Source organism: Halictus rubicundus, chromosome 4 (assembly GCF_050948215.1).
Source record: "Halictus rubicundus isolate RS-2024b chromosome 4, iyHalRubi1_principal, whole genome shotgun sequence".
Lineage (NCBI taxonomy): Eukaryota > Metazoa > Arthropoda > Insecta > Hymenoptera > Halictidae > Halictus > Halictus rubicundus.
In genome coordinates this window covers 16,648,713-16,675,690 of record NC_135152.1, presented here as the reverse complement: position 1 = coordinate 16,675,690, position 26,978 = coordinate 16,648,713, and the positions used below count along the sequence as shown (strand labels likewise).

At 37.7% G+C, this 26,978-nt stretch overlaps 2 protein-coding genes across 4 annotated transcripts in view; one reads left to right on the top strand and one right to left on the bottom strand.

Annotated features, from left to right (window-relative positions):
- The window catches only part of LOC143353665 (uncharacterized), a 466,044-nt gene that overhangs the window by 90,708 nt on the left and 348,358 nt on the right, over positions 1-26,978 (top strand). The gene's annotated exons all lie outside the window — the stretch shown is intronic.
- Gdap2 (ganglioside induced differentiation associated protein 2) overlaps positions 1-26,978 on the bottom strand; it is a 110,785-nt gene that overhangs the window by 13,171 nt on the left and 70,636 nt on the right. For all 3 annotated transcript variants that reach the window (XM_076787144.1, XM_076787142.1, XM_076787143.1), the window contains one exon: positions 13,402-13,555. In XM_076787144.1, the coding sequence (XP_076643259.1) occupies positions 13,402-13,555 (154 nt within the window). The remainder of the gene's footprint in view (positions 1-13,401; positions 13,556-26,978) is intronic.

Sequence of the window (26,978 nt, the reverse complement as noted above, 5' to 3'; positions counted from 1 at the left end):
CATACTGTTGCTTTATTAAATATTATGTTATATACATATGAATATAAACTATATTATTATATAAATACAAACTAAATAGCTAAATATAGTTATTTATATAAATATAAACTATATTTATATGTACATAACATAATATTCAATAAAGTAACAGTATGTTATGATAACTTTTTTTATTTGCCTTATTTTTTTTAGCGCACAGAAAAGCAAACATTTTTTATATTTTGCATAAACGTCCGTAATACAGTATAATTACATACATTAGTTTGTATACACTATTTACCGTAATGGTTAGAATACGAATATGGCACACGTAATTAAATATATCGCACTCATTTTGTGAAATGTAATGAGCTCAAATAAAGACATGTAATGGATTGCTTGAATATTACATTATGCATAATGATTGCTAAACTGCAATAGATAACATACAAAACTGAAACGACGTTAGTATGTATTATTTTCGACTTCTTAAGATGATTAAAATAGGAAATATATTTTCATTTCACTTCGCTTTCTTACAATCGACGTGGTCAATTTTTATTACACATAAAAATCCGCACAGATCATAAATAAAAGTCATAAAAAAGTTATAGATAGCTCGAAAATTATACCTAGGATCACGACTGGTCATAAAACTAATTTCATGTCCCTTACGCAAACCATAGTTATCGCGATCATCGTCTGTGTTATGCTGCTAACCAATGCGTTGAAGAAAATAATGAGTTTATTTTTCTGTTCGTGTTTGCTGCTTCCAGGAATCTAATTGTGAATTCAGCTACGCAGTTATGATTTCAGAGATTAATGCGTTGCGAATTCGTAATACTACCAGGCGTATCCAGAAAGCTCCGATTGGCTATCGAAGAAAGGCAGTAATTCATTTCCAAAACAGTGAATGCTTATTGCATTCTCGACGATTCCTAGTATCGGCTACTTCTCTACATACTTTCCACCATGATTAAGGCATTTGTCATAACGGGGCAACAGTTTTTGTATCCACGCTTGATAGAAAGGTGCCGGTTGAGATGAGAACCAAGCGTTCACGGCCTCTTCGATATTATGCAGGAATGACTGTTAAATTTGTGGCAGATGACTTGAAAATGTGACGAAATTGCGAATCGTCTGTTGACATGAACTTTTTCTCCGATCGCACGCACCAAAACATCGTTGAACACAGTCCGTCGGCTGCTTCGCTCATCGTCGTGCACGTGTTCCCGACCTTCAAGAAACTTTCGTACCCAACGCCTTACAATTGAATCACTCGTGGTATGTTCTCCATACACTTCGCAAAGCTGACGACAAGTGTCCGCCGATTACACATTTCTTGCGTTCAAGAAACGCGGATAACACACCGCATCTCGCTGGCGGCGGTCTGCTTTATTTTCTTGAACATCTTAACACTCGGATGATTGTACAGATGGAAATTTTTCATTCCATTCAGACAGTTGTTCGTCAATTTTTTTACGAAAATTTTCAATGGAATTTTATATAGATCCATTCATCTGTTTACTGCAACTTATTGCACAAGTTTTGATTAATCACCAGGAAACGAATCACTAAGCGATGCCTTTCGACCCTTTGCACTCGAAGCCATTTTAACTCGAAAACGAAACATTTCTTCCGACCTAGAATATTTCTTTCTACTTTTTCTACTTTTCTACTATTTCTACTTTTTATACATACGAAAATGGTGCAATTTACTCGTACAGTACTGAAATGTTTAGTAACTTGTTAAATACATACAAATTTAATAATGTAAAGAGTATTTTGAATAATGATACAGTAATTTTTAGTGGCGCCTTACTACTCTAATCTAACACCTTCCCCCACTCTAATTACCCCTTCTACCGCGCTATTCCCCAAGTTTCCGACGCATTTCGTCTCTGTCATGCATACTTCGGTACTGGCAGAGAGAGGGTAACTTTTACCCCTCAATTCGTGCTCCCTCCCCTCTCTGGCAACACTGCCCAGGGCAATAAAATCGCTGCCCGTACGGGCATACGCTGAACAGTTCTCATCTAAACGGGCCCCACCATCAAAGTGTCAAATGTGGCCTGACTGTATGGTATCTGAGGCTTACCGAACAACAAAGTAAGTAGTTGCCATGATAATACCTATTAAGGGAACTTACTTTCTGGATATACGTCGTTATTACTCGGACGATTTGGATTCGTTTAAGTGTCGGTGAAGGTCGACTGATAAAGTGATTCATTCGATTTCCAATCGAAGTCAAGTTCAGCGTCGTCAGCGCGAAATCTATTTAACACGAGTTCGCATTGTGCGCGGAAAGAATAGCTCTTGATTGAGCCAAGCTCAAGGTGTAGTCGTGAGAGAATGTGTATGTGTGTGTGTGTGTGAGAGAGAGAGAGAGAGAGAGAGAGAGAAGAAAAAATACTAGAACAGCGTAGGTTCCCTGTAACGGGACGGTGACTCATTCTGATTTCGTCGCTCTGATTAAGAAGTATGCAAATATTGCGGCGTTCGTGATTCAACATTTCGTGAGGCGTGATGTAATTATGTTAATTTCGGGCTTGTGATGCGAATCGATTCGGTATGCACGAGCACGAAACATTCTTTTTTACAGTTCCTGGTCCAGCTCAATGGAGGTACAGCACCTCCAAAAAGTATTTGATAATTTCGGAATTTTCAAAAATTGTCGATATTTAAACTGTTACACTTTCGTATGCAAGCATTGCGATAGGTCTAGCAAAATCGTACACACAGTGGATCCAAAAAGTATTCGAACACTAAATTTTCGAATTTCGAAGAATTATGGACTTCTAAACCAGCAATAATTTCGATAAGAAACATAGTACGACAATAAACTTGGACTCATTTCAAAGCTTGAATCCTCTAGTTTTTAATCCATCATTTATTTTTGCCCATTCATTTTTTTAAATTTTTGACGCTTGTACTCGTTCTTATCCCATAAAACAGTCAAACAGAATTGTACATTAAGTTTTAAGGTCTCGTCGTAAAGGGAGAGCTTCATTCTTCAAATCCGCGGTGGATTCAATCACGAAACAAATTTTTTAACGTTCTCACGGGCATTTGAACTGGTCAGTTATGGCGCTGCTTTCGTAAACACAGAAAAACTTGTCGTCATTGTGGTAAACCTGAAGAGTCTGAATCTTCTAAAAAATGTTACTTAACCTTGAACGTTTCAGGATGGTGTCAAATTAGGTTTACGTGACGTAGCGTTAACGAGCTCGCTCTTTGTATCGCGACCTTGAAATTTCATTATCTCGGTCGCTTAATTAGCGATCGTTGATAGTGAAGGGTACCTCGGTTTCATTGTTCACAGACTCGATCGCGGTGTTAAGAGGAAGAACTTCGACCGCGGGTTCTTCTGTAAACGGCGTCGTCGCGTAAATAATAGATACGCGTGTGGCACAACGTATATTTTCGGCCACGGTGGCTCCTACGACGCGGCCGTAATTTTTATCTGGTTTCAAGGCTGCAACGTAAAATTAGCATGCCGAGGAAACACACGATAGGTATAGGCTCATTTGGAATTCGTTGCACTTTGCGTCGGAGTACGTCAAAACTGGCCACTCGACGGCGCCGATCGCGATCGATGACTCGTGTCACAGATTTATCCTGTCGGTTGGACTGACAAAGAAATTTGAGACTTTGAACATGCGTGGTTCATGCGCGATGCTAATTCAAATTTTCTGCTTCTGGAAACGGTGCTAAGGTTAACTGTAAAAAAAGAAATTGACTCTCGAGTGGTTTATTCAGATTACTATCTGAATCTAAAATTCTGCATAAAATTTCTCAGATACCTTTAGGTATACTATATCTAAGACTGTATTTAAGACTAAGTAATCCAAATGTTCTAAAGGGGTTCAAGAAATTAGATATTCGATGTACAGAAATTTTTTGGGGGTCATGAGAGACCCTGTTATACCAGTTAAGGGTTAAACTAAAAGTTATAGTGTTTGCATGGTCCATATTGCGAGAAATAAAACTTCAACAGATTATGGATGGTGGACATAGTTGCTGTATATTTTTGCAGAATATTTTTAGTTAATGCAGATTTTAGATCAAATATTTATAGACATGCGCAGCCAACTCGTTAAATTCATTTGTTATTCTAAATTATTGTAAACCGAGTCCTTTCTCATTGTTGAATGACCGAGTCATTTATTGTTCTTGGCTGTCATGGATGTTAAGGAAAAAAAAAACGAATGGTTTTTATATACTTCCGGTTCTTGCAGATGAGCAGTGCAACTTTGAAATCACTGCAGCGGAAAGTAGGATCGGGTTCATTTTACGTCTGTGGTGTTGATGAAACTAATATTTTGTTATGTAGATAGTGGAACCTGAATAAGCCGGCGAGGTCACATAAAATATTAGACTCGTCCAAACGACTACGAAAGTCACACTCCCGTTGCATCGTTTAACTAATATCTGCAATTTCGAATGTTAGAACTTCTGTTTAGTGTATAAAATATCTTGTAATTGTATTTTCTTAGTTGATCAATAAAATAGATGAAATAATACAGAATAAACAATTTCCTACAGCGTACAGAATTGAAATTAATATGCGATTATAGATTACTACAAAGTGACTCAAAATAAAAAGATTTGTCAGGAAAGAATTTCTTTCGATTACTTGTTCTCAGTGAATTGAAATTACAACAATAATCGTTTCTTAAGCTAAAATAAGTGTAGAATCATATGCTTCTTGATCTCTATGTCACCATATCTTAATAAATACATAAATATTGTATAATTGTTTTCTGCAAAGATGTTTTTACTGGTTCAATTTCGATCCTCGCTGAATAACAAATTTTATCATAGCTTTCGTTTTTATCGTTAATCCTCGGTCGTCATACTGGATCACTCAGACCCAGTTTTATTTTCAAGCAGCTGCTGTTCAAGAATCAAGAAGACAGCGAATCTTCAAGAAGACAGGGACCGGGAAAAAAATTCGGAATATAGTTCGAACACCATAGCATGTGTTGATGAAAATACTTTGCACACTATATACACGTTACAGTGACAGATGTTTCATCAGATTGGTCGAATACTTTTCGCCAAAAATACAACTGCATAGCAAAGCATCGAACTCTTGACAACGAAGCAACGAATCAAGAAATGGTCTGGTGCACCATCAAAAGGGTCGAACACGCCCTTTTGCCACTTCTCCGGGCCGATAAATGTGTAACCTGAAATTGTGAGCGAGGTCGGAGGAGAATGATCGAGTGTGTCCTTGAATCACAGACAGCGACCTACTTTTCGTATAAGAAGTTCGTCACGACACTCCATTCACGTCGATCTCCCCATATCTCAATTATTCTCTCTCCCTCTCTCTCTTCTAGATGAAATTTTAATATCGCGGACTAACCTAATAGTGATCGAGTTATTATCGAAATAATTTTCAGTGCGTCCTTACTACCTGCAGGCTAGTAGAAAACCTATGTTCTTCGACTCGAATATAACGAGCAGGCACGTATTGAAAATGATTTCGATAATATCTCATTAGGTTTATTTAGAGTTATACAGAATTTGATCCTCTTTCGATTCGCGATACGAAAGGTAGCCAATTCCATTTAAGGAAATCAAGGTCACCTTGAAATCTCCGCAACGCCTTCAACCACATACAAAATTTTTGTAAATGGGTATTCTTGTTTATGTTTGCATCGTAATACTTCCCCCTCTGTACTATGCAAGTTTTGTATATATCATTTTTACCATTTTCTACATAACATCTATTTATCACTTCTTTTATATCATTACAACTAATGGGAATATTCAAGGTGGACAAGTTCATCGTCCCACCCTGTATATTCGGGACCGGGAAGTCACATTGTCCCGCGGTCGGACATAAATAAATAGTTTATAACATATTTTGTACGTATTTTCTCAGAGTTACGCCTACAATATGTGAAGAGAACAGTTCAAAGAATATTTTAGCATACCTTTTTTCACGTGAGTGAAACGAACCGAACCCAGTTCACTCATGATCCAATGTTTAGAAATTTCTAAAAGATATGAGAATGCTAAATTTAATTTAGTTATTTACTCATCACGAATTAAATATAATAAAAAAAGAAAACTTGCAGAAATGAAAAACTAAAAAATGCATCAACTTTCCCCGATCTCCCTTGCTCTATTTGAAACGTAGAACAATAGAACCTTGGATCGATACCAATAAACCGTTTAATCGATCACTCGCGAACATTGAGGAGATCGACAAAGGGATCGAAAGGGGATGGTCGGGGCGAGGTCGAGCTAGCATTTCTACTTGAAGAAGGGGGTTGGCTATTTCCGGCGTCGCGTCGGCGTCGAAGTTTCTTTAAAGGACACGACACAGAAGGGCGTCGTGAAGGGACGAAAGCAATGTTTTCCAGGGCGAGCTCTACGACAACGTTGAAAGTTGCAACTTTTTCTACTTGATCGAGGGGGTTTGCTATTTCCGGCGTCGAGGTTCCTTCAAAGGACACAGCACAGAAGGGCGTCGCGAAGGGATGAAAACACTGCCGTGTTAATTCGAACGGGCTCATTTGCAGCCCTCGCTTAAATCAAGTTGTTGCTTTCAAGTGGCACAAAAATAGTTTATCTATATACGGGGTGTACCAACTAAAGTGTTACAAGCTATTTTTCTCAGAATCTTATGAAGATGTCGACTTTATTTTCTTTTTTTAATGAAATGATTAAGGGGGCTAATATTTTAGTATGTATTCACTCAGTAAAGAATTTGCTCTTGATTCGCTTTGAATTTTCCACAAAAATTTGCCGACAAATTCCGATCCATCTGTCTCCGCATTAGGTGTGGTATTTGAGTGCAAAGTTTGCAGCCAAAATTCCATGCCAAATGGAAAGCAATTTGAGACCAAACCTTGGCCTCCTTATAGAGGGCAGGTCGGTCGCACTAAGAGTGAATGTCGGGCAAAATTGGAGGAAATCTTGCTGTAGGATAGAACACACTATAATTTTAAGATCTGTAAATATTTCGATCTTAAAAAATAAATAAAGCTTAAAATTATTTAATTTCGAATTCCGGTTTCCCTCCTACAGAAAGATTTCCTCCAATTTTCTCTGATATTTACTCTTAGTGCGACCGACTCGCCCTCTATAAGGAGGCCAATGTTTGGTCTCAATTTGCTCTCTATTTGCCATGGACTTTTGCATGCAAGCTTTGCACTAAAATACCGAGCCATCTATTTGGGCAATTTTTTGAAAAAAATGGGAAGTAGTACTGATTCTTTTTTATTGTGATACCTCTCATTAAACTGAATACCATTTGGTTCAACCCTTTTTTATTGTCCATAGTTACAGAGTTATAGCACACAATTGAAATGGATTCTGCGAATATGTTTACTAAGAACTGCTTGCTACCTCTTCATTGTTATCAAATTTACAAATGACTAGTATTTGAACAAGATATACTAAGTGCTTAGAAGTCCAATGACATCATTTTGAACATTTAATGAAGCAGCATATGTATAATGCTGTTGTGATATTTTTCGTTTCTTCAAAGTTTCAATTCAGAACAAATTTTTCGCAAGTAAGTAATGCCAGAGTTCCATTCTACAACACCTGCTTTAGGAATAAAATGTTTCACACATAAGATTTGTTAAAGATAAACAAATGCATCAAATAATGCATCAAATACGTTCTAATTTTCAAGAAGTTGAAGAGCTTGAATTTTCTTCGATCGTCTGTATGTCACTAACAAATCAATATATTTAAAAAATGCATTGATGCACTGATATTACACAGGGTGTACCAACAATGTTGTTCTTTCTTGAAAGGGGTGATTTCTGAGGTGATTTGAAGCAACTTTTCCCTTTGCAGTAACTTCCTGCGCGGCTTTGTTTTCGAGTTATTAACGAAAAACACGGACCAATCAGAGCGCGGTTACAGCGGACGGACTTCGGCTCGGCCAATGTCAACGCTACGCTAGCCGCGTTCTGATTGGTCGGTGTTTTTCGTTAATAACTACTTAACGAAGCCGCGCAAAACATTTTCGCAAAGGAAAAAGTTACTTCAAATAACCTAAGGAATCACCCACCCCATTCAAGGAAGTACAACATTTTAGGCAAACCCTGTGTACAAGTTAATAGTCAATAGTTGTAAGATTCAATTGTAGTCAGCTTTTCAAGAAATTGGCCCACTGAGCGGCGTGTTCTGCGGCAACGCAGTTGCACGTTGCAACTTTTTCTACTTGGTCAAGGGGGTTTGCTATTTCCGTCGCCGAGGTTTCTTTAAAGAACCCGGCACAGTAGGGCGTCGCGAAGGGATGAAAACAATCTTTTCCTGGACGAGCCGGCGTGCTCTATGACAACGTTGCAAGTTGCAACCCGCGCGCCCTCGGCTCGGGAGTTGTTCCGTGGTCGGTCTATTTCTGGACGTGTAAATATCGATTCGCCAGCGGCGACACCGGCTCCGAGCGAGGAGGACAGGAGCAGAGAAACGACCAAGATAATATCGATACATGTTGCAACAATAGGATCGCTGGTCCGAGACGTTTCCGATCAAGAGAGATCGCTAATCGTCGTTTTCCCTCGATCAGATCCCACTTTCTCGGACCTGTGGCGCTTCCGAGTTTTCCGAATTTTCAAACAGTTTTATTCGACCATCGTCCTTCGTGTCGTTTCTCGCTGATTCCGAATGAGTAATACGTCCCTCGCTAACCACTGAATGCAACTGCAAAGAGTTGCTGCGTAAAAACGGCAACCTTGAATTTATGTAGATTTTCCATGATGTTTATCATAATAGATGCTAATGAGTCTAGGTTTATCGTACGATTAAGAAATTTTTAAATTCTTCAAAAACTAAGAATTCTACACAATTAACTTCGAATGTTCTTTGAAGCCACTGTGTGCTACCAAACGACTCTTTTCGTTTGGCAGAACTTTAATCGCAAATGTTCAGATTAATCGAGGTGAAATAAAACGTGTTTAAAATATGATTATTTACAGTATACAGATAATTCTATTCAACTATAAAACGGAGGACTCGGAAGCCAATAAGTCAATTTGCTCGTATCAATTTATTTATTTATATTTTTTCTGTACATGGGCTCACGTGTATGTTATCTGTTAATAAATATGTTTCTTCAAAAAGGCTTCATTATACCAGCTTTTTCGATGCCCAGCGACTTACACCAATTCTGAGCCCTCCAAATATTCTTACACTCCGTTCAACAAACAAGATAACACTATTAAAAGCCACAATGATTACTTCGAGGTCATTTCAAAGACATATGCTGAACTTGTTTTTTCACTCCGTTTAAAAAACATAAAGTGGCCTTGAAATAACCTTGAAAAAAGAAAGATAAAAATTTGTTTGTCACAGTGACATTCTCTGTAGAAAATGATGATAAAAGTCCCTCTACATCTTAGCCCTATCGCGTACCGTTCAGGAGTTATATCAAGCAGCATTTACGGTAAGACACCCTGTATAATAAACCTGCAGATTATAATAGTATTTCTCGATTAAAGCACTTTACAAAATCTGCATTCTGAAATTGGTTATTTCATATGCAACGACCTAATAAAAATCGATAGATTGAATCTCGCAGTGTAACCAATTAACTGTTCCATTATTCGATCTCCCATGTGTCCCCGTTTGGTTCAGGTATAATCGAGATTGCAATCTGAACTGTTGCAGAAACGATGTCTGAACTTTTGTGGTTCACGTTTAATGTTCCGCCCCATGTAAACGTCGAGAGGCAGCGTTAGTGATGCAAGATGATCATTTAAAGGGCTGGGCTACCCAATGCGCCACTGTATGGTCAAATGATCAAGTGGCAATCGCTGTACACGACAGACTACCGAATAAACACGCAGCGCGGCGCGGCGTAGGTGGACAAACATTCGATCGATCGAATGAATAATTCGACGCGCGACCACCCACCTGGTATTAAAAGTCGCTTTGTTACGCTGACAATAAGTTGCACGGTATTTCCTCGATTCATCTTGCGAGAGCGTACAATTTCTCCAGTACGAATTAAATAAGAAACCTTCGAGCTAAATACGCGGCATTGAAAACGTTTATTGCATAACCCTGATATGCTAAATGCATCAACAAATCCAACCGGCAATTTTTCTCTGTTATTCCTTACATTTTCTAATCAATTATAATTTCATCTTTTTAACACGTCGGTTATGCGTGGAATGATACACTTTTTTCTTCACCTTCGAAATTGCATTTGTGTATAACGAATTTCATCAGGATTTGCAACATTGCAGTTTTTCTCTCTACTAGATAAATTACTTTGATTCTGTGAGGTTTCTTGAGGTGGTAGTTTCGATTCAAAGAAGCCAAAGTCATTTGTTTACTGTGCCTGTATTAATTATATTTATTTTTAAAGCATAGTGAAAAATTTAATATCTCTTTTTCAATATTCGTTATGCTTGAAAAATAATTATAGTTAATATAGACACAGCAATTGGCACCCCCGCAGTAATTAGGTCCTTTACTCTAGTATGACTAATGTTTTCTATACGGATTATGACTAATATTGTGACTAATGACTAACATGACTAATATTGGTCATTGAGGCATGAGTGATTGGTGGTGCAATCACTGATTTTAGTGTAACGCGAATTTCGTGTCCTTTACCCATTATCCTTTATCCATTAGTCTTTTATGTATAATTCTATAGATTGCAGAAAATAAAGAAAAATATGCACTAGTATGTGGTTATAATTATGTTTCTGTACTTTATTTTCCATAAATATGAAAAAGGTCGTATTACTTATGAAAAGACCAAATATTTAAACCCTGTATGGTTCCGTTTAACTTTGAAATCACTAATTTATTGATGCAATTAATGTTAATAATAAATAATGAGTCGGTTATTGTATTGGTCGAAATGAGTCGTATACTAAAATTGGGCAAATCAATTACGTGCATTAGTGATTGATGGAATATCTTTCCTTTAAATCAATCTGACAACGGCAAATAATACTCCATATACAGGGTGATGTAAAGGTCGCCACCTAACTTTAGAACTACGCGGATCTACGTTGCCGTGGGTAATATTAACGTGTTATACTTCGAATTGAAGTAGAAACAACGGAGAATACTTGTTCCCGTTGGAGTACATGTTCAAATAACGTGCACGCGTTTTTCTCAATAGCAGAGATATGAAAATATTTATCAAACCCACTTGTGTCCCGCTATGTAAATATTAATTGTTCATCGTGTGCTCTTGCTTTGAACGTTGTAGATTTTTATCACCGTGTATACTAAAAATCTAAGACGCTCAACCAGAAACTCTGACAGAATTAGAAGCCAGTGTACCTACGACATAAAATTGTTATGATGATTCGAGGTACTGGTCAAAGCACGATTTAATTTTCAAATATTATTATAACGTCCAGAAATAAACTATTTTTTAGTTCATAATTGAAGAAGATATACGGAAATAAATATGCAATTTTTGCTCCACACTATATCTAAAAATTCTGTTAGTTTAATGATTTCCAATTTACGTAACCGCAAAAAATATGTATGACACAACCTTCTGCGGCACATCCTTCTTACGACAGGAATCATCCAAATTATCTCCGGAAATTTTGTATTCTAATTGAAACAATGTACGTAGTCCGTCTCAGTTTGCTGGATATCTGGTAAATCGTTGCAGATTACTTAACGTAGATAGGAATATTATATAAGTAGTTTTTTGTATATGGCATTGTAGAAGCTTTGCCTGGAAAATTTTTCAAGATGTTACAAGAATTAAGAATCTGGTGGAAAATCCTTCACGGAGTGTACCTGGATAGGTTTTCCTATACTCTAGTTGTCTACGGTACATATACAGTTTATACTCGATATATGTCCTGAATACAGTGCTTTCTCAATATATGTCAACAGCATGGGTCTTGCCAGCGTCATATATCGTCCAGGAGACATGCCCGAGCCGTGTTATGATGACACTCCTCGGTGTCCGAGGCCTCTCGCGGGGTATTCCGCGACGTTTATCGTCCAGGCGTTGGCGACATATATAGAGAAATTACTGTATCTAGCTCCGCTAAGTTACTTGCTCGTAGCTGTGCCCACGGGCATCGGCGGGCGCCCTTGCCCGCTAATAGGCATGTTGAGCAACTCTGCGTTAGGATATCGGCAGCTCGATGAAATTTGGCAAACTCACACACAAGGGTACAGCACGTTGCTATACCCTTATATAGCCACGTTGACCCACAAACCCATTAGCCTTCGGATTGTGTCCAGTTTCTTTTCTCATACATCATAAGGTAATAAAAAGCTAACGGGAGCTCACGAAAGCAAAATAAAAATTAGAAAGTCATCATATTTCCTCACATTTGATTTGCTGCACACGAAAGAGTTAAGTCAAACATTTAGCACGTTTCTGTCCGAATTACGCCAAATTGCGAAATAAACTGAGCGGTGAAGACGATTCGTCGATAGCACTTGGACCGATTACATCCGGAGGACATAGACGAGACGTTTAATCGCCGAGATACGGTCAATTTCGTACCAAAACCCCGAGCCAATTTCCTTTCCCTTCGGAGCTATGCTAAATGGATCGATCAGCTTGTAAAAGTACTGCTAAACACGCTAGTCCGTAATAAAAGAGTCGGGTACGCTCGGCGGAGCCGCGGACGGAATACAAGCATCGATTTCGACCTTGCTTGGCTCGCTCGAACTCGATACTGTCTTTTATCGCGTCTTCTTTCCTTCTATTTACCAGATGTTGACAGTGCACCGTGTAATTTTACTTCGATCAAAACAAGGGTGAGAATCTCGCGACCTACCGTGAATAATATCGACGCTTTCACGGTTTTTTCTTTGTCATAGTGGATAAAACATATTAAGAATGCGTTTAATAATACAGTGTAACCAGACCGCGGATCTTTGTGCAAAATAAAAATTCTTTACATTAACCCTCGGACCTTTCGAAAATCCTACAGCAAATACGTGTGTAGACTTTGTTATTTCTTTGTTAAAAAATTCTTAAATTAAAATATTTACTATCTTTATTAAGATTTTCGTTGCAGCGATAAAATTCGAAACTCAATAACATTAACTACTGGAACAGCGTTGGGTTATGACAAAAATTAACAAATCAAATTACTCAAATTTAAAACGGAAAATACTCGAATTTAAAAGACTGTTGTTTATTTTGGACTCGTTAAAATTATTAAGAAAAGGAATATCTGCGCGGCACTCTGTATCTTGTAATGAATGCAGTTTCATTTTGCGCAAAAACCCGCAGTCTATTAATAAGTTTTGCTACTTTGCTCCTCCTTTGAATGCTGCCGCGATCTTCAGTCGTAATGCGACCGGCTGATAAGTGGTGTCATAAATAGTTTGATACGTATGCATAAGACCATTAGTACAATGAAATGATTAGGCGACGAGCTTCAACGATAGATTTACAAGGAAAGCTCAACTCTGTAGCACTATAAATCGTAGTCTTACCTTGTCCAGATTGACTTTTGTGGCGGGGAACCATTTGCCGACGAAGACGACAACTGGTCGGCCCTGACGATCGACGCCGCTTTGGTAGAGGCAACCGATCCCGGAAACTTCCGACAGATCCTCCGTCTTCGCTCTTCTGAGGAGCCTCTCGTACCTGAAACACGTGGATCTCGTGTTAATGAGTTTATCTTTCGACCGAAACCTTCATTATTCACCGAATCCTTATATAACACGGTTAATTCCGTCTTGTATCGAAACCGCGTTAATAGCTTGCACTATGATTTATTTTACAGTGATATATTACAGTGAATTCTCTATATATGTCGCCGAGGCATGGCCGATAAACGTCGCGGAATTATCCCCACTACCGCGGGGTATACCCCCAGGGGCCAAGAAGCTTGAGAGACCTCGGTCGCGGGGAAGTATAAGGTGGATCAAAGAATAGTATCTCCTGGCAGATATATGTCCGTGGCTAGACTCATGTTTTGGACATATATCGAGTAAACGCAGTTTATTCTCTAATGGCGAAACAACAATATTGAATTTTACTTCGGTTTAAAGGAAATTACTTACATGCATATTTAATAGATTATCGGGTGAGGGACCCAATTACTATGGGGATACCAATTACTGTGCCTATATTAATTATACTTATTTTTCAAGCATAATGAATATTAAAAAAGAGACATTAAATTTTTTCAAGATGTTCTAATCACGGTAGCTGTGAAATAAATCAAAGGGTGCATTTTCTTACGAATTTTCAAGGTCATCCGTGTTCTTTAAAAATTGAATCCTATACGTATGTATATTTTTATATTTTTATGTGGCATAAAATACACCCATTAAAACTTTATATGTCTATAGCCACGCCAAATATTAAGAAATGCGTTTATATTTTTTCTTTCCCCAAAGATTGTATAATAATTAATATAGTGTTAGATGCGCACTGTATTTTCTCATTATGGTTAATATAATATTAAAGAATGTGTTTATATTTTTTCGTTCCTCCAAGATTGTATAATAATTAATATATTGTAAGATATTTTCTCATATTATTTTTATATTAATATAATAAGAAATGCATCTATATGTTTTTCTTTCCTCAAAGATTGAAATAATAATTAATACACTGTTGGTCTTATAATAAGAAACGAATCGTTCCTAACAGAAATATGAAAATAAAAATATGTCCGACGAATATGGTGCGATACACTTAAGTAGAATGGGATCGTTGGAAGACAGACAAACAAGAATTAGTCTGGTGTATATTGGAGAACCTAGAAATATTAAGAATAACATTTCCTTACTTTCTCTTGTGTTAACCTTGCAGAGGGTCGTAAGTGACGAAATTGAATGGAATCGTTCCAGCCAGACCAGCGAAAGTCTATATTTTGCGACTCTTATCGGATGATGTAACAGAGAATTAAGCGCACAGCGTTTAAAGAGAAGCTATCGTTCACGAATTGTTTGGCTTCGTTAATTTTGCCTCGAGAAATTCAGGTGGACCCTACTTTAATGCAGAGTTTGATGCTCAAGCAAACGAAAGCCACGATTCCGGAGCTCGTATCAAATGATAGAGGACGAACGGCTGCAGCATATTTTAAAGAAAACATCCTATTAGCCTGGCTTATTGGATTTTTTTGCAAACACCGAAACACTATGCGCATGTAGAATGGGATTTTACCCGTGTCGTAGAAACAGAGGTTACGACGTAAAACTTTAATTCAATGATAGAGAACGACTGGCCGCGATAGATTTTAACAACAATCTATTATTTCGCATGTTGAAGTAGTATCGAATTATAAAGGGGGGGGGGGCACAGTTATTTAATTACGTGAGGCAGTACAATCTGCATTGAAAAAAGTAAAAATTTGAATGTGTAAAAACACGTATTCTTTTCATTAACAGAAATTTTAGAAAAACTGGCTCACTAGTACTCGAATAATATTGCCTTCTATTTTTTGTACATTGTTCTTTTTTTATAGATAACGTTTTGAACTAATTGGAAGACATAGGAAGACAAAGTATCTATTATGCTTTGGAGTGGACATCCTGCATGGTTAACGCAATCAATTAATGGCGCTGCAAGTAGAACAGGATCTGCAGAGCCAGACGGGAAATCATAAAGATTTAAAACACTCAATGAACGATACAAAATCAATAATAACGTTTTCACGAAGGGATTTGGTGAAACAGGTTTAATCAATCCTTACAACAAAATAGAATTAGATAGAATAGATAGAATTAACACATAGAATTTCAAGTAGAATATCATTGTAAGATCCAGACCAACGCAAGATACGTTAAAAATATTTCATAAACACATATTGTAATAAAAAATCGCACAAAATCTGAATCAAGTAACGCATACATACACACATTTTTTTTCAAAAATATGGCGCTACACTAAAAATTAGGATTACCTGTAACTTACCAACAATTGTCTCATCGACAATTATGTCACTGACATTAACAATTAAGGATAAGAGTTCTCATAGTCACTCTTGAAAGTCAAAACACAATGCCGGTGAAATAATTAATTAATTGAAATCTTGTCGATTAAAACATTATCGGCGATACGATTATAGTGATTTAAAGGTAAAAAAAAGATAATCTGCGGTTCGATTTTTTTAGTAATTGTAAACACGCCGCTCACTGTTTTTAAACAACATCATGCACACGTCCTAAGAAATCTACAATTCATTACAAATAATCGTGACATACGTATAACGAAATTATCATGACGAACGGAATTTTTAATTTTGTATTTGCATGAGAAGTATCGTTATGTTTTATATTTGCGATACCCGATATACAGTGACAAATAGTCATAGTCACTTGTTATCTAAAAAGTAGGTGTGTATGAATTCAACAGATATTTCAAACAAAAGTTGTTTGGTATCGTGCCGAGTGTAAGGTGTAATATAATTAGTTGTCTCACATTTCTTACTGTTATCGAGATGTGAAGGTGTCCTTGACTTTTACTATTATGTACAATGTGTAATATTTGGGACAAAAAACTGGTAATTAGCAAAACATTCTTTAATTAACTCGTTGAACGCCGAACAATTAAAACAGCAATATATTCAGCGAAACAAAATCTGGAATGTTATGATTGATGATATTAATCACTTAGGCAATTTATATAACAACACAAAAACTGGGAAGTTAAGATTTATGATATTAATTACATCAGCAATGTACATAATAAAACAAAAACTGAGAAATTACGATTCATGATATTAATTACTTCAGCAATTTATATAACAAAAACTGAGAAGTTATGATTTATGATATCAATTACTTTTAAGTTCTCGCATCTCGCAGATCGTAAGCGAATTTCCTACGTTCAATCTAGAAACGCAAAAATGAATTTTCATTTCTGGACAAATAATCCCGTCACCCAGATGTGGATGACGTGGCAATAAATGTGTTAAATATGATCTAACAGTGTACGAACATAGAAAATCCGTATTAGTACACTTATCTGCTCGATAGACAATTGTGTTAATGCACACTAAAATAATTGGTCTACATTTTGTTTCGGGACCACTGACAGAACTTCTTATCTCAAACGTGCCATCGTCACTATTAGAGTCATCGTTGCGAACACTGTTGACAAAGTGATCTCAGCAAAACAGTTCCCCTGCAGATTATCCACGACAACAAATCGCGTCAAATAACATAAAAATTCTTCCCTAATTGATGGATCGGTCGTGCAACAGAAATTCCATGGTCAGCTTAAACAAAATAAAGCTTATCGAGGACCGTCCACATCGCGCGAAGACGCGCAAGATCAAATTATCATAATACGTAATGATATAACACCGGAAACACTTGGACATGTGTTGTTCGTTCTCATCGACCGTATCCATGCTTGTGTCGAATGCAATCGACAGCGCTTGGACTATTAACTCAATGTACTAAACATTTTAATAGTTTTCCATTCGGTATTTCGCACTTCATCGAATCGCAAGGTCAAACATCACTCATCTTACTAGAGCATTACAAGGTCACCTTCAGTTCTCGATAAAAAAAGAAAACGAGTGTCATAAAATTCATTACGTCGTATACTGTGCTCGATGCCAAACAACATTTGTCTGAGACGTTTTTCTACACAATTATCAGGTTTCGTGTAAATTTAAGTGGAACCATTAAACAACTAATTCTGTACGTCTCTGTGCAAAAAAATGCTACAGCTTCATTTAACATAATAGGTTTAATCGTAAAAGGGTAACGGAGTACCATAAAGCGTGTTACGTCGTACACTCCCAAACAACTTTCGTTTGAAGCACTTTTTCACACAACAAATTTTAAGCGGCATAGTTGCACGACTAATCCCGTATATCCGCGTATATTTTCATTCGGAATAATGCAGTTGGAAATAAACACGTTCGATATATCGTTGGGAAAAATGCTAATTCAATGGAAAAAACATATCCTGCGCCTTGAATATCGATGCAATCACGACTGTGATTTCGCGCGAACACGCGAAATTTCGATGCAAACGGTCGCCGCGATATTTCCCGATCGTTTTCTCTCTCTATTTTTCTCCGGGCGTCGTTCGCACGCGCACGATAGAGAAATTAATATTCGTCCAGAGGGCCAGACGCCGATGAATATTCAACTTCTCGAAAATCAATGGGAAACGATTCACGTGCACACGCCATGAAAATTCCGCGCGGCCCGGGTGTGGGGCCACTATTATTAATCCGCTCTGGGCACGGTTCGGCACGATTGATCGTTGAAAAGGAGATTTTCCCTGCCCCCGTTGAAAACATGTTACGTCCTACGGTATCGACTTCCGTCGCATTTTTAACTTTTCTACCCGCGCGCACGAACTTCCCTCAAGGCCGGCAACACCGACCGCACACGCGAGCTTATTTAATTTTCCCATCGAACTGTCACTGACACAGTGCACAGCGTCGCGAACGTACAATGACTCACTTAACTGATCATTGGACTGTGGATATTATGCATTTCTGGCAAAAACATTGATGTATTGGTTTCAACTTATGAGAGTTATTAGAGGGAAAACAAATGTTCTATTCGAGTCTCATTTCTTGCAGTCGATGCGAGATAAAAATTGTCTGCGTCATTCGCAAGGAATAGTTTCCTCCTCTCTTGAATGATTTTAATAAGTTGGAAATAATATATCGACATTCTTTTAATATTTATAGTATTTTAAATTGCACCAACTCATTTTTGTCATAAGTGCATAAAACCTGCAATCCATCCGATCACGCACATTTGAAATCAGAACTAATTTTGTATGGACCAAACGACTTCAGTTTTTTCTGCAAATCTAGAAGGATTACCAGATGCGCGAAACGAAATTTTTAGGAAAATCGAGTGTAGTCGAAATCGTGAAAAGTTGCTTTTCACGACGTTCTTATTTCTAACGAAAATTTAAGAAATGTTTTAAATGTACATTTTTTAAATTGTATACATGCTGAAAATTTCATCGAAATTAGTTAAGCGTGAGTTATCTACAAAAACCATGGAACGTGTTTTCTTAAATTGACGCTTCGGCAGATTGTTTGTTACGGAATATTCAATTGCGAAAATGTCCATTAGCTTAATTTATCTTCGCCATTAGGAGCTTTCAAGTAAATTACTTTCCAAGCATTGCATGTTACACATTCCAATCGAAACATGCATTACAAAACACCTGGGCGTGCACGTACTATTTTTATCTACTCTGCAAATGAAGTATAGTATACGTGTTGACATGTGCATTTATGCGTATTAAATAATCTGTGTACAGGGTGGCTCAAAAGTCAGTCTCCCATTTTAAAGCAGAGTATTTGTACGTTATCAATTGATAAATATATTCTTCTAAATCTCCCCGAATGCTGGTATTTCTTGACGACTATGTTTTAAAAGAGTTTCACAGCAATCACGCTGATTAAGCGTAATCAGACAGTACAATTGCTCACGAAATCACAAAACTAAACAGAACGTAGCAGATATTGTGTAAGGAGCACACGAATGACGGAAGTTTCCGACAGTTTCAGTACACAAATCCATTTCATATTCGTATCATCAGTCGTCCTATAAATGTCTTAAACTTTTCAGCGATACTGTGTGCAGTTGCGAAGCGAACACGTTAATAAGTCAAAGAGTTTACTCGAAATATCCGCGTTCCCAAGCGAAACTTGCTATTCTCTACAGGGAGTTAACCCTAGATAACTAAACGCTTTTGAAGCAAGCTATACTGCCACATACGCTTGGAAATAACGACGCCAATTAAAAACGGAAATGTAATTGAACGCTTTTTATTCAGCAACAAAAACACTTTAGCTCCTGAAGAAATAGCATGAGTAAAATGTAAAAGCTACATTTACTGTAAAGTACAGTAAAGGGGGGGGGGGGACACAGGCGAACTGACTATGATCGTGTAGCTCCGTTCGGCTTAGATTAAGACTTTACTGTAGTACTGAATTTCTTAATTGACGTATTTACTGGTTCATCCGATGTCAGAAGATTGAAACGTTGCGACAGTCAATTTTATGAAAGCTTTTCAAAGTTGAGAAGCAGATGGCACAGCATGAAGCATAACCAAAGTTTGGATCGTCGCGTCGGGAGGGCTTCTTGACAAGGTACGGTACCTTCCTGCTTATGACTCGGGCGATATGGTTGTTGTTGCATTTTCAATGATAACGCGATACGAAATTCTCACGTAGACGACAGAAACGCTATGCCGGCCATGGCCGGCGGAGAATTCGAGAATCTCCCCGCAAATCGAATTCCAGACCATCACTTTCGCGATCCGAGCTATTCAGCTCGCTGCCAACCGACGCCGGGTCGAAGCTGATTCGTTTATATAGGGCAAATATAAATCCTGGAATGTCGGCAATCGAGCATCGACTGAGCATCCGTTATTGAAAGAGAAAAGTTACTGAAAAAGTTTCTGAAACGTGAAGAATCAAATATTGCATCGCTCGGAAGTATTACTTTTGTATGACGCATCACTGAATATTCTTGTTCTGGACTGTTCAAAAATAGTTTACTATTGAAATCGGCGTTTCATTGAAGTTCAAATATTTAAGAATAAAAATTGTCAGCGTTGGAATGGATACATGATTATGACGATTAGTAGAGTGCGGATCTTTATGCGAAATAAAAATTGTCTGCATCTGTTGCAAGGGACAAGGGCTGCTTAACGATTTCGAAGTTACAACTACTCATTGTCATGATAATTGCATAAAATCCGCAATTTGATAATTAAACTAATAATTACTCTAATAATTAGACTGTGGATAAAATACAAAACCGTGAAGACATTAGAAAAGTTTGGGAAGATTGTTACAGCACTGTAAACTTACTAAAATTATTAGAAGAAGAAATTGATTTTCATTTCATTTCAACTTCTTGCAATTGAAATTCGAAATAATATATCCCCATACAATGTGAACATGACAAGTAAAGCACAAAAAAAATCATCGTGATAAGATTTGAGATATGTGGGAAATGTAAAAGGAAACAAATAAATGATTGAAGTAACTTAAGAGACAATGAACTTAGAGTCAAGAAGTGTAATAATTAATCAAATGTCTACAGTATAAGAATTATCAATAAGACACAAAAGGTATATTGGAATGTTATACGACGAATATATTGTCAATGTGTATAAATTGAGGATTTTATGATAAATTAATTTATGATAAAAATGAATAGCTGTGTATGAAACGTTAGAAACGACCAAAAGAGCTGAAGAGTATTAATATATTGTTTTGAACCTACCAAAAATGATTAAAAAAAGAAAATTCTAACTTCCTGCTTCTTGCAACAAATGTCGAAAATTTTTATTTCGCGTAAAGAGACGCAGTCGATTTAAAAATTTATTATTTATTTAAATATAGTTATTTAATACGAATTCATATCGTATAAAATTTTGAAAAATACTCACTCCAAAGATAAAAAATCTTACAAGTAATTAATTTCCACTGAAATATTTTGCTTGCAAATGTGGTTGCAAAAGTTTTAATTTCTATGAACATTCGCCTGTTCAAATAGTTCATATGTGTAGTACCTCGGAGGTTACAGCAAAGGGCATACAGCAACCATTTCTGGACGAATCGTAATTAACCCGATATCGAATTCCCCCTTGGTCGATTTGATAATATCGATTGCGAGGTAACGGAAACATTTGTTTCGCTTGCTTTCCAGATGATTGTAACAGATATAGCGTTTACTTTCGTATGCCGTTCTTCCGTTTGGTAAGCAATCCTGTTTGCTGTGGCTCATTTAAAAACGCTTTAATAAATTAACACCCTTGTCGAGCGCGTCCATTGTGCGTGGCAGAACGAGTCGGTCTCGTCGTTTCAATGCAAATGGTTGAATCGTCGTCAGAATGGCAAATATTATTCCTATGGTTCTCGTGTTAGAATGTAATTCGGTGGAACGAACTGTCGAAGACGGGGAGCGAAACGTTTCATTAACTCGTATCAGCGAGCCCTCTCAATATGTAAACTTACACTGTAATACAATATTAGACTGCGGATCTGTATGCAAAATATACGCACCAATTGCAAGCTACAAGAGCCAAGTACAAAACTTATTTTCCTCAGTAATAATTTTAATATGCTGAAAATAGCATATCGAGATTCCTGTAATCTCTTTACTATTTAACATTGCATCTGTTCATTTTTATCTTAATTGCTTAAAATCTTCACTACAATTGTCACTGTATCGTTAACCAACAAATTGGTACAGTTTAAAATTATCGAAAAACCAAAAACTGGGACAAAAAAAGATACGTAGCTTGTGATTAAATCCAACAGTCGTTAAGCAGACTAATACTGTGATAAGAGACACGCGAATCGTGGAAGAAATTAATAATTTGCTCGAAAAGATAATTGTGAAACGATAATGTTTACTATAGTGTAAATATTGCTCTCGAAAATATTCAAGCAGAAACAATGATCGCGTGCGCGTGCGAGCGCAACATTTTATTAATACTATGCAGGCCTTTAAATGCACTAGATATTCTATTTCTGAGAAATTCGATATCGGAATCAAGTTATTTCAACAGCACGCAGTGAAATTATAAAAATGAAAGCTGTTCGTTAACACGTTCGTAGCCGGCGTCGCACGACGTTTTTTCTGCGTGCAGACGGTCGAATGAATTTTATGCATGTAATTAACAAAAGTCATAACGTAGAGCGCAATATCCAGTGACCCTTATTTGCGCAGACCGTGTTAATGACAATGCGGTGCACACAGCCAACCACAAAATTCTATACACATGTTCCAAATATCACGTAATTTATACAAAATGCAAGAGCTTTGATCAGTTTACCTAAATTTGCTCGTTGGCTACTGTAAATTAGATTAATGTTAGAAAGGTAACAAAATAGTCTACGTGAATAGAAATGTTGATAAAATCCGACGTTGCAAAAGTATTAAAAGACTGGTTTTTGATGCGTTAAACTGAGTAAAATTTATCAATACAATAATTATGGACTGCCGATTTTTAAATAAGAATTGTCTATATGGGAGCTACATAGGACCTTCGTAGACATTTATTTCTTTTCTTAATCGTTCCAAAGAGTTCAAAACAATATATTTTTCAATTCTGTATTCTGTTCCTACTGTTTTGCGTTTGATCTATCTCTTTTTACCATGAATGCATAAAATTCGATGTCTAATTAATTTCTGAACCTGATGAAAAAACAGTGTCACGTGAACGTGAATAACGTGGCAGTCAACGTATCAATACTACTGATGTTTTCGACAGATGTGCACAGCGCGAATTCAGTATAGTGTTTAAAACTAGCAAATGGTACAGCTAACTAAATAATAAAATAGTAAGAAAGTAGCATACGGTTTCGAACGAATCAACCGTGCTATAGGTTCAGCGTATTTCTATTAATTTCTTAAAAAACACTTCTGACACTAACAACCGTCATTTGTTCCACAGAGCAAAAAGCAACTGTCATTTGCCGACACATAACGAAAGTCTCACGGCGACAGCTGTCATTTGCGGGACCGTGTTAAATAATTCGAGCCGACAATCGCTCCATGCGAGCTTAAGGAGGTATTCTGGTTTTCCAAGTCGTTTTCGAATTTTTAGGATTTTTTCAGAAAAACTACTAAACCTTTCACATTGGGATTTAGCGCACACATTTATTGGTACTTGAAGTACACGTGTGATTTTTTGTAAATCAAAAATAATCAGAATTACATAAGTCATATATTTTTTTTTTATAGAGTATGTTTCGAACAACGTGGAACTACTGATCCGAAACAAAAACAAAATCAAGTTGTTTACTGGTCATGGTCCGAACCAAAAGGAATTTAAAATTTCCAAATAACCGATTTTTTAAATATTCTTCGGCCTTCGGCACGATTCATGCGATAACAGAGGATACGCGCCGAAGAGTCTCCTAAAATTTCAAGTCAGCTGAAACACGAGATATCGTGACAGCCGTTTCGAAAAAAAAAAAACGCGTTCAACTACGTTCCAACAAACGCCTCTGTAACTATATCCATCTTACGAATTCAAACAAATCCTTTCCCACACGCGTACTTGCATAAAATGCCGAAGAACTCTTTGTAAAACGAAACAATAGAATACCCTCTTGAAGCGCATCAATCGATCAGAAGCGAAGTAGCCCTAAGTACCGTCTCGCCTTGGACCGGGACCAAATCGGCGGCCCGTCGAAGGGCGAAAAACAAAACTGGGCGTTGTACCAAAAACTATAATCCCGCGTACGGACGAGGGACGGGGGATGCTGCGAGCGAACCACCCTCTTCGAGGAATGCTCGAGGAGTCGGTAGAAACGCGACGTCAGAGAAATTCGCGTACACCGAGCACGCTCGGTTGCACACGACTGCCTCTGCAGCGAAAACCACGGCGTCGGAATATTTACGTAATGTGGCGAAATGAACGAGCGGAGATGTTCGAATCTCCAAGGGAACCGGACAGGAGAAGCCTAAGTAGCGATAGATGATGATACACACCGGTCCTCGTCCTCGATCACATCCACCATGTCGATCATGACCATTCTGACGTCGCGCGCGCGCGTGTACGTGTGTGTGCGTGTGCGTCTCCTGTGCTGTCGACGGTCCACTTATCTCACAGCTTCGATCAGAGTGTCTCTACTTGGATCTGCCTGGAGTAGACAAGCGGGAGATCTCCAGGAGTGACATCGGGTTCGGAACGCGAACAACTCGAGGGTTTGTCCGAGGTACGGCCCCCCGGCGGCGATGCGGGCCTTGCGAAACACCAGGATCACTGAATCGAGGAATTTCGGGAGGACGTGAGAAAGGAGGGACGATTATGCCAGGCACCGATGAATTTTCGCGATCGCTGGCGAGAGACAAGCGCGGCTCGACCACTGGAAGAGAGGAACGATCGGCGCGACGAACCTTCGCGAGCAGTCGCAAACGCACTGAGCCGCCCGAACGAGGAAGACGGGACTATGAGGCGCGGACACGGCGACGCGTCGCGTACCGTCGAGTAGCGTCGGGACGCGTCTTCGTCGACAACCGACTACGACCCGGCTGCGTCACGGCGCCTGCTCGGCTTAGGGTACCTACTACGTGTTCGACGAGTAAACGCGACCGGCGAGCTTGCGGGGCCACCATCCGACCCGTGCACCGCTTATTATAGTAATACAGCAATGCTCGGTTAACCTTCAAAGGGCCGGCATTTTTCCACTGAAAACTCGAATTTTCTTTACGAAACTATCTAGCGTTCTTTTTCAAGCTTTGTAGTAGGTACTGATGAAAATATAGTTTCCGTCTTATTACTGGTCGCTGATACGCCTTCGTGTATACAACATGCTCGATATTCACTTCGACAACTCAGCGCTCGTGAAATATATACCATATCGAAACTAAACAATGGACAATACTCCGCGGCGCGAGTATCAAAAGTCACAAACTGTAGTCGTAATGTTGTAATGGATGATCGCGAGAAACGGACAATAATAGGAATGACATCGAATTCGAAGGTGTCTGCGAGACAAATTGTACACAGTATCGGTGTAGACACTAATACGATGAACGCGAGACGCGTTTGAAAAATGTATACATAAACACGTAGTAACGAAAAAATTGCAGAGGAATTTGCAGTTTGCAGGAAACCGTATACGGAGTGAGTCAGTAAGAAGTACTATCTAAAATAATTCAGTACCCATTGATTGTACTGAAAACTTCTTAATGAATTATGTAGCATTTTCAGATACACGTCGAATAAGTACAATTTAATATCAAGGTGATCTTTGTTACCGACGGAAGGACGCATTCAGCGAACTATAATATGGTGACATTGAGTTGAACTTGAAAAAATTTTTGGAAACACTCAAGGTCGCCTTGATATCATAGAAAAAATGAGATATAAAAGAATATAATTATACTGATACATTAAAATAATTCATTAAAAAGGTTTTTGATATAATCAATAAATATCGAGTTATTTCAGATAGTAGTTCTCACTGAATGTATTTATGAAGAAAAATGCTGAAGAGTCATATTTACGAACGAGAAGAGATTCAATTTACAACTTGTTAGGTGAACCTGATAGTTCCAATTAATATTAATACAAATGGAAGGTGGCGCCGTAATGATTTGGTCCGATATTGGCTATTATGGGAAATTGGACATAAAATTGATTGCTAGAAAAATTAATAGTATCAAGTATTTAGGAATGATTGATGAACAGATCAACGCGTATACCACAAGTATTGTTGAAAATACTTGTGAAGGAATACTTTTCCTAAAAAGAAATTCAAATGTTAGATTAGCCAGCAAAATTATTTGATCTCGACATTATTAAAAATAGTTAGAGAAGTCTTGTCAGGGTAGCATATAAAAATAACAAACAGTTTGAAACCGTTGAATGACTTTAAACAATATATTCAAGAGAAATAAGAAAAATTAGCTCAGAAAAGTATTTAAAAAATTATATAAATGTTCATGTAACAGAACCACTGCTGTTATTAAATGTGAAGAAGGCGCAACAAAATATTAAATACAAAATATCATTCAGGCGCTTGTTAATATTTGATCTTTCTATACACGTGTGCTACTGCTTCGTTCTGCTAAATTTTGGAAAAAATGTTATTTTTGTCAAATAAAGCTATTCAGATTGGTAAAATCCAATTTGAGTTTACTTATTTGTGTTATTACTGTGAAGTAATGTATAGCAACAAGTTTCAATTGCAATGTGGAAATTAATTAAAATCATGTAAATCTTGATGTGTGCTATCATTTTGTCACACAGTGCATGGAGATGAGTCGTACGAAAAATGTACCATTCAAACAATTTCCACACTACCACATTTGTTCGTATTCGATAAGCTGTGAAAAACATAAGTGTGATACGAATAAATGCTTTCCATTTCAATCGTTCTCATTTATAAAATGTTTTTTGACGAACTCTACTCGTTTCGGTAATCGAATTTCGGCTTTAGATACACGGAGTGCTGCCCTAGAAGAGGAGATAAACGAATTCGTGGAAGTCATACAATGTAGTTTCTCACGAACCAAGGCACGCCTTAAATTCGCGATTTCCACGAAAGGAGTGTCCAGAGTTGGTTATTTCGTCGGAGGGGCGCCTTGAATCC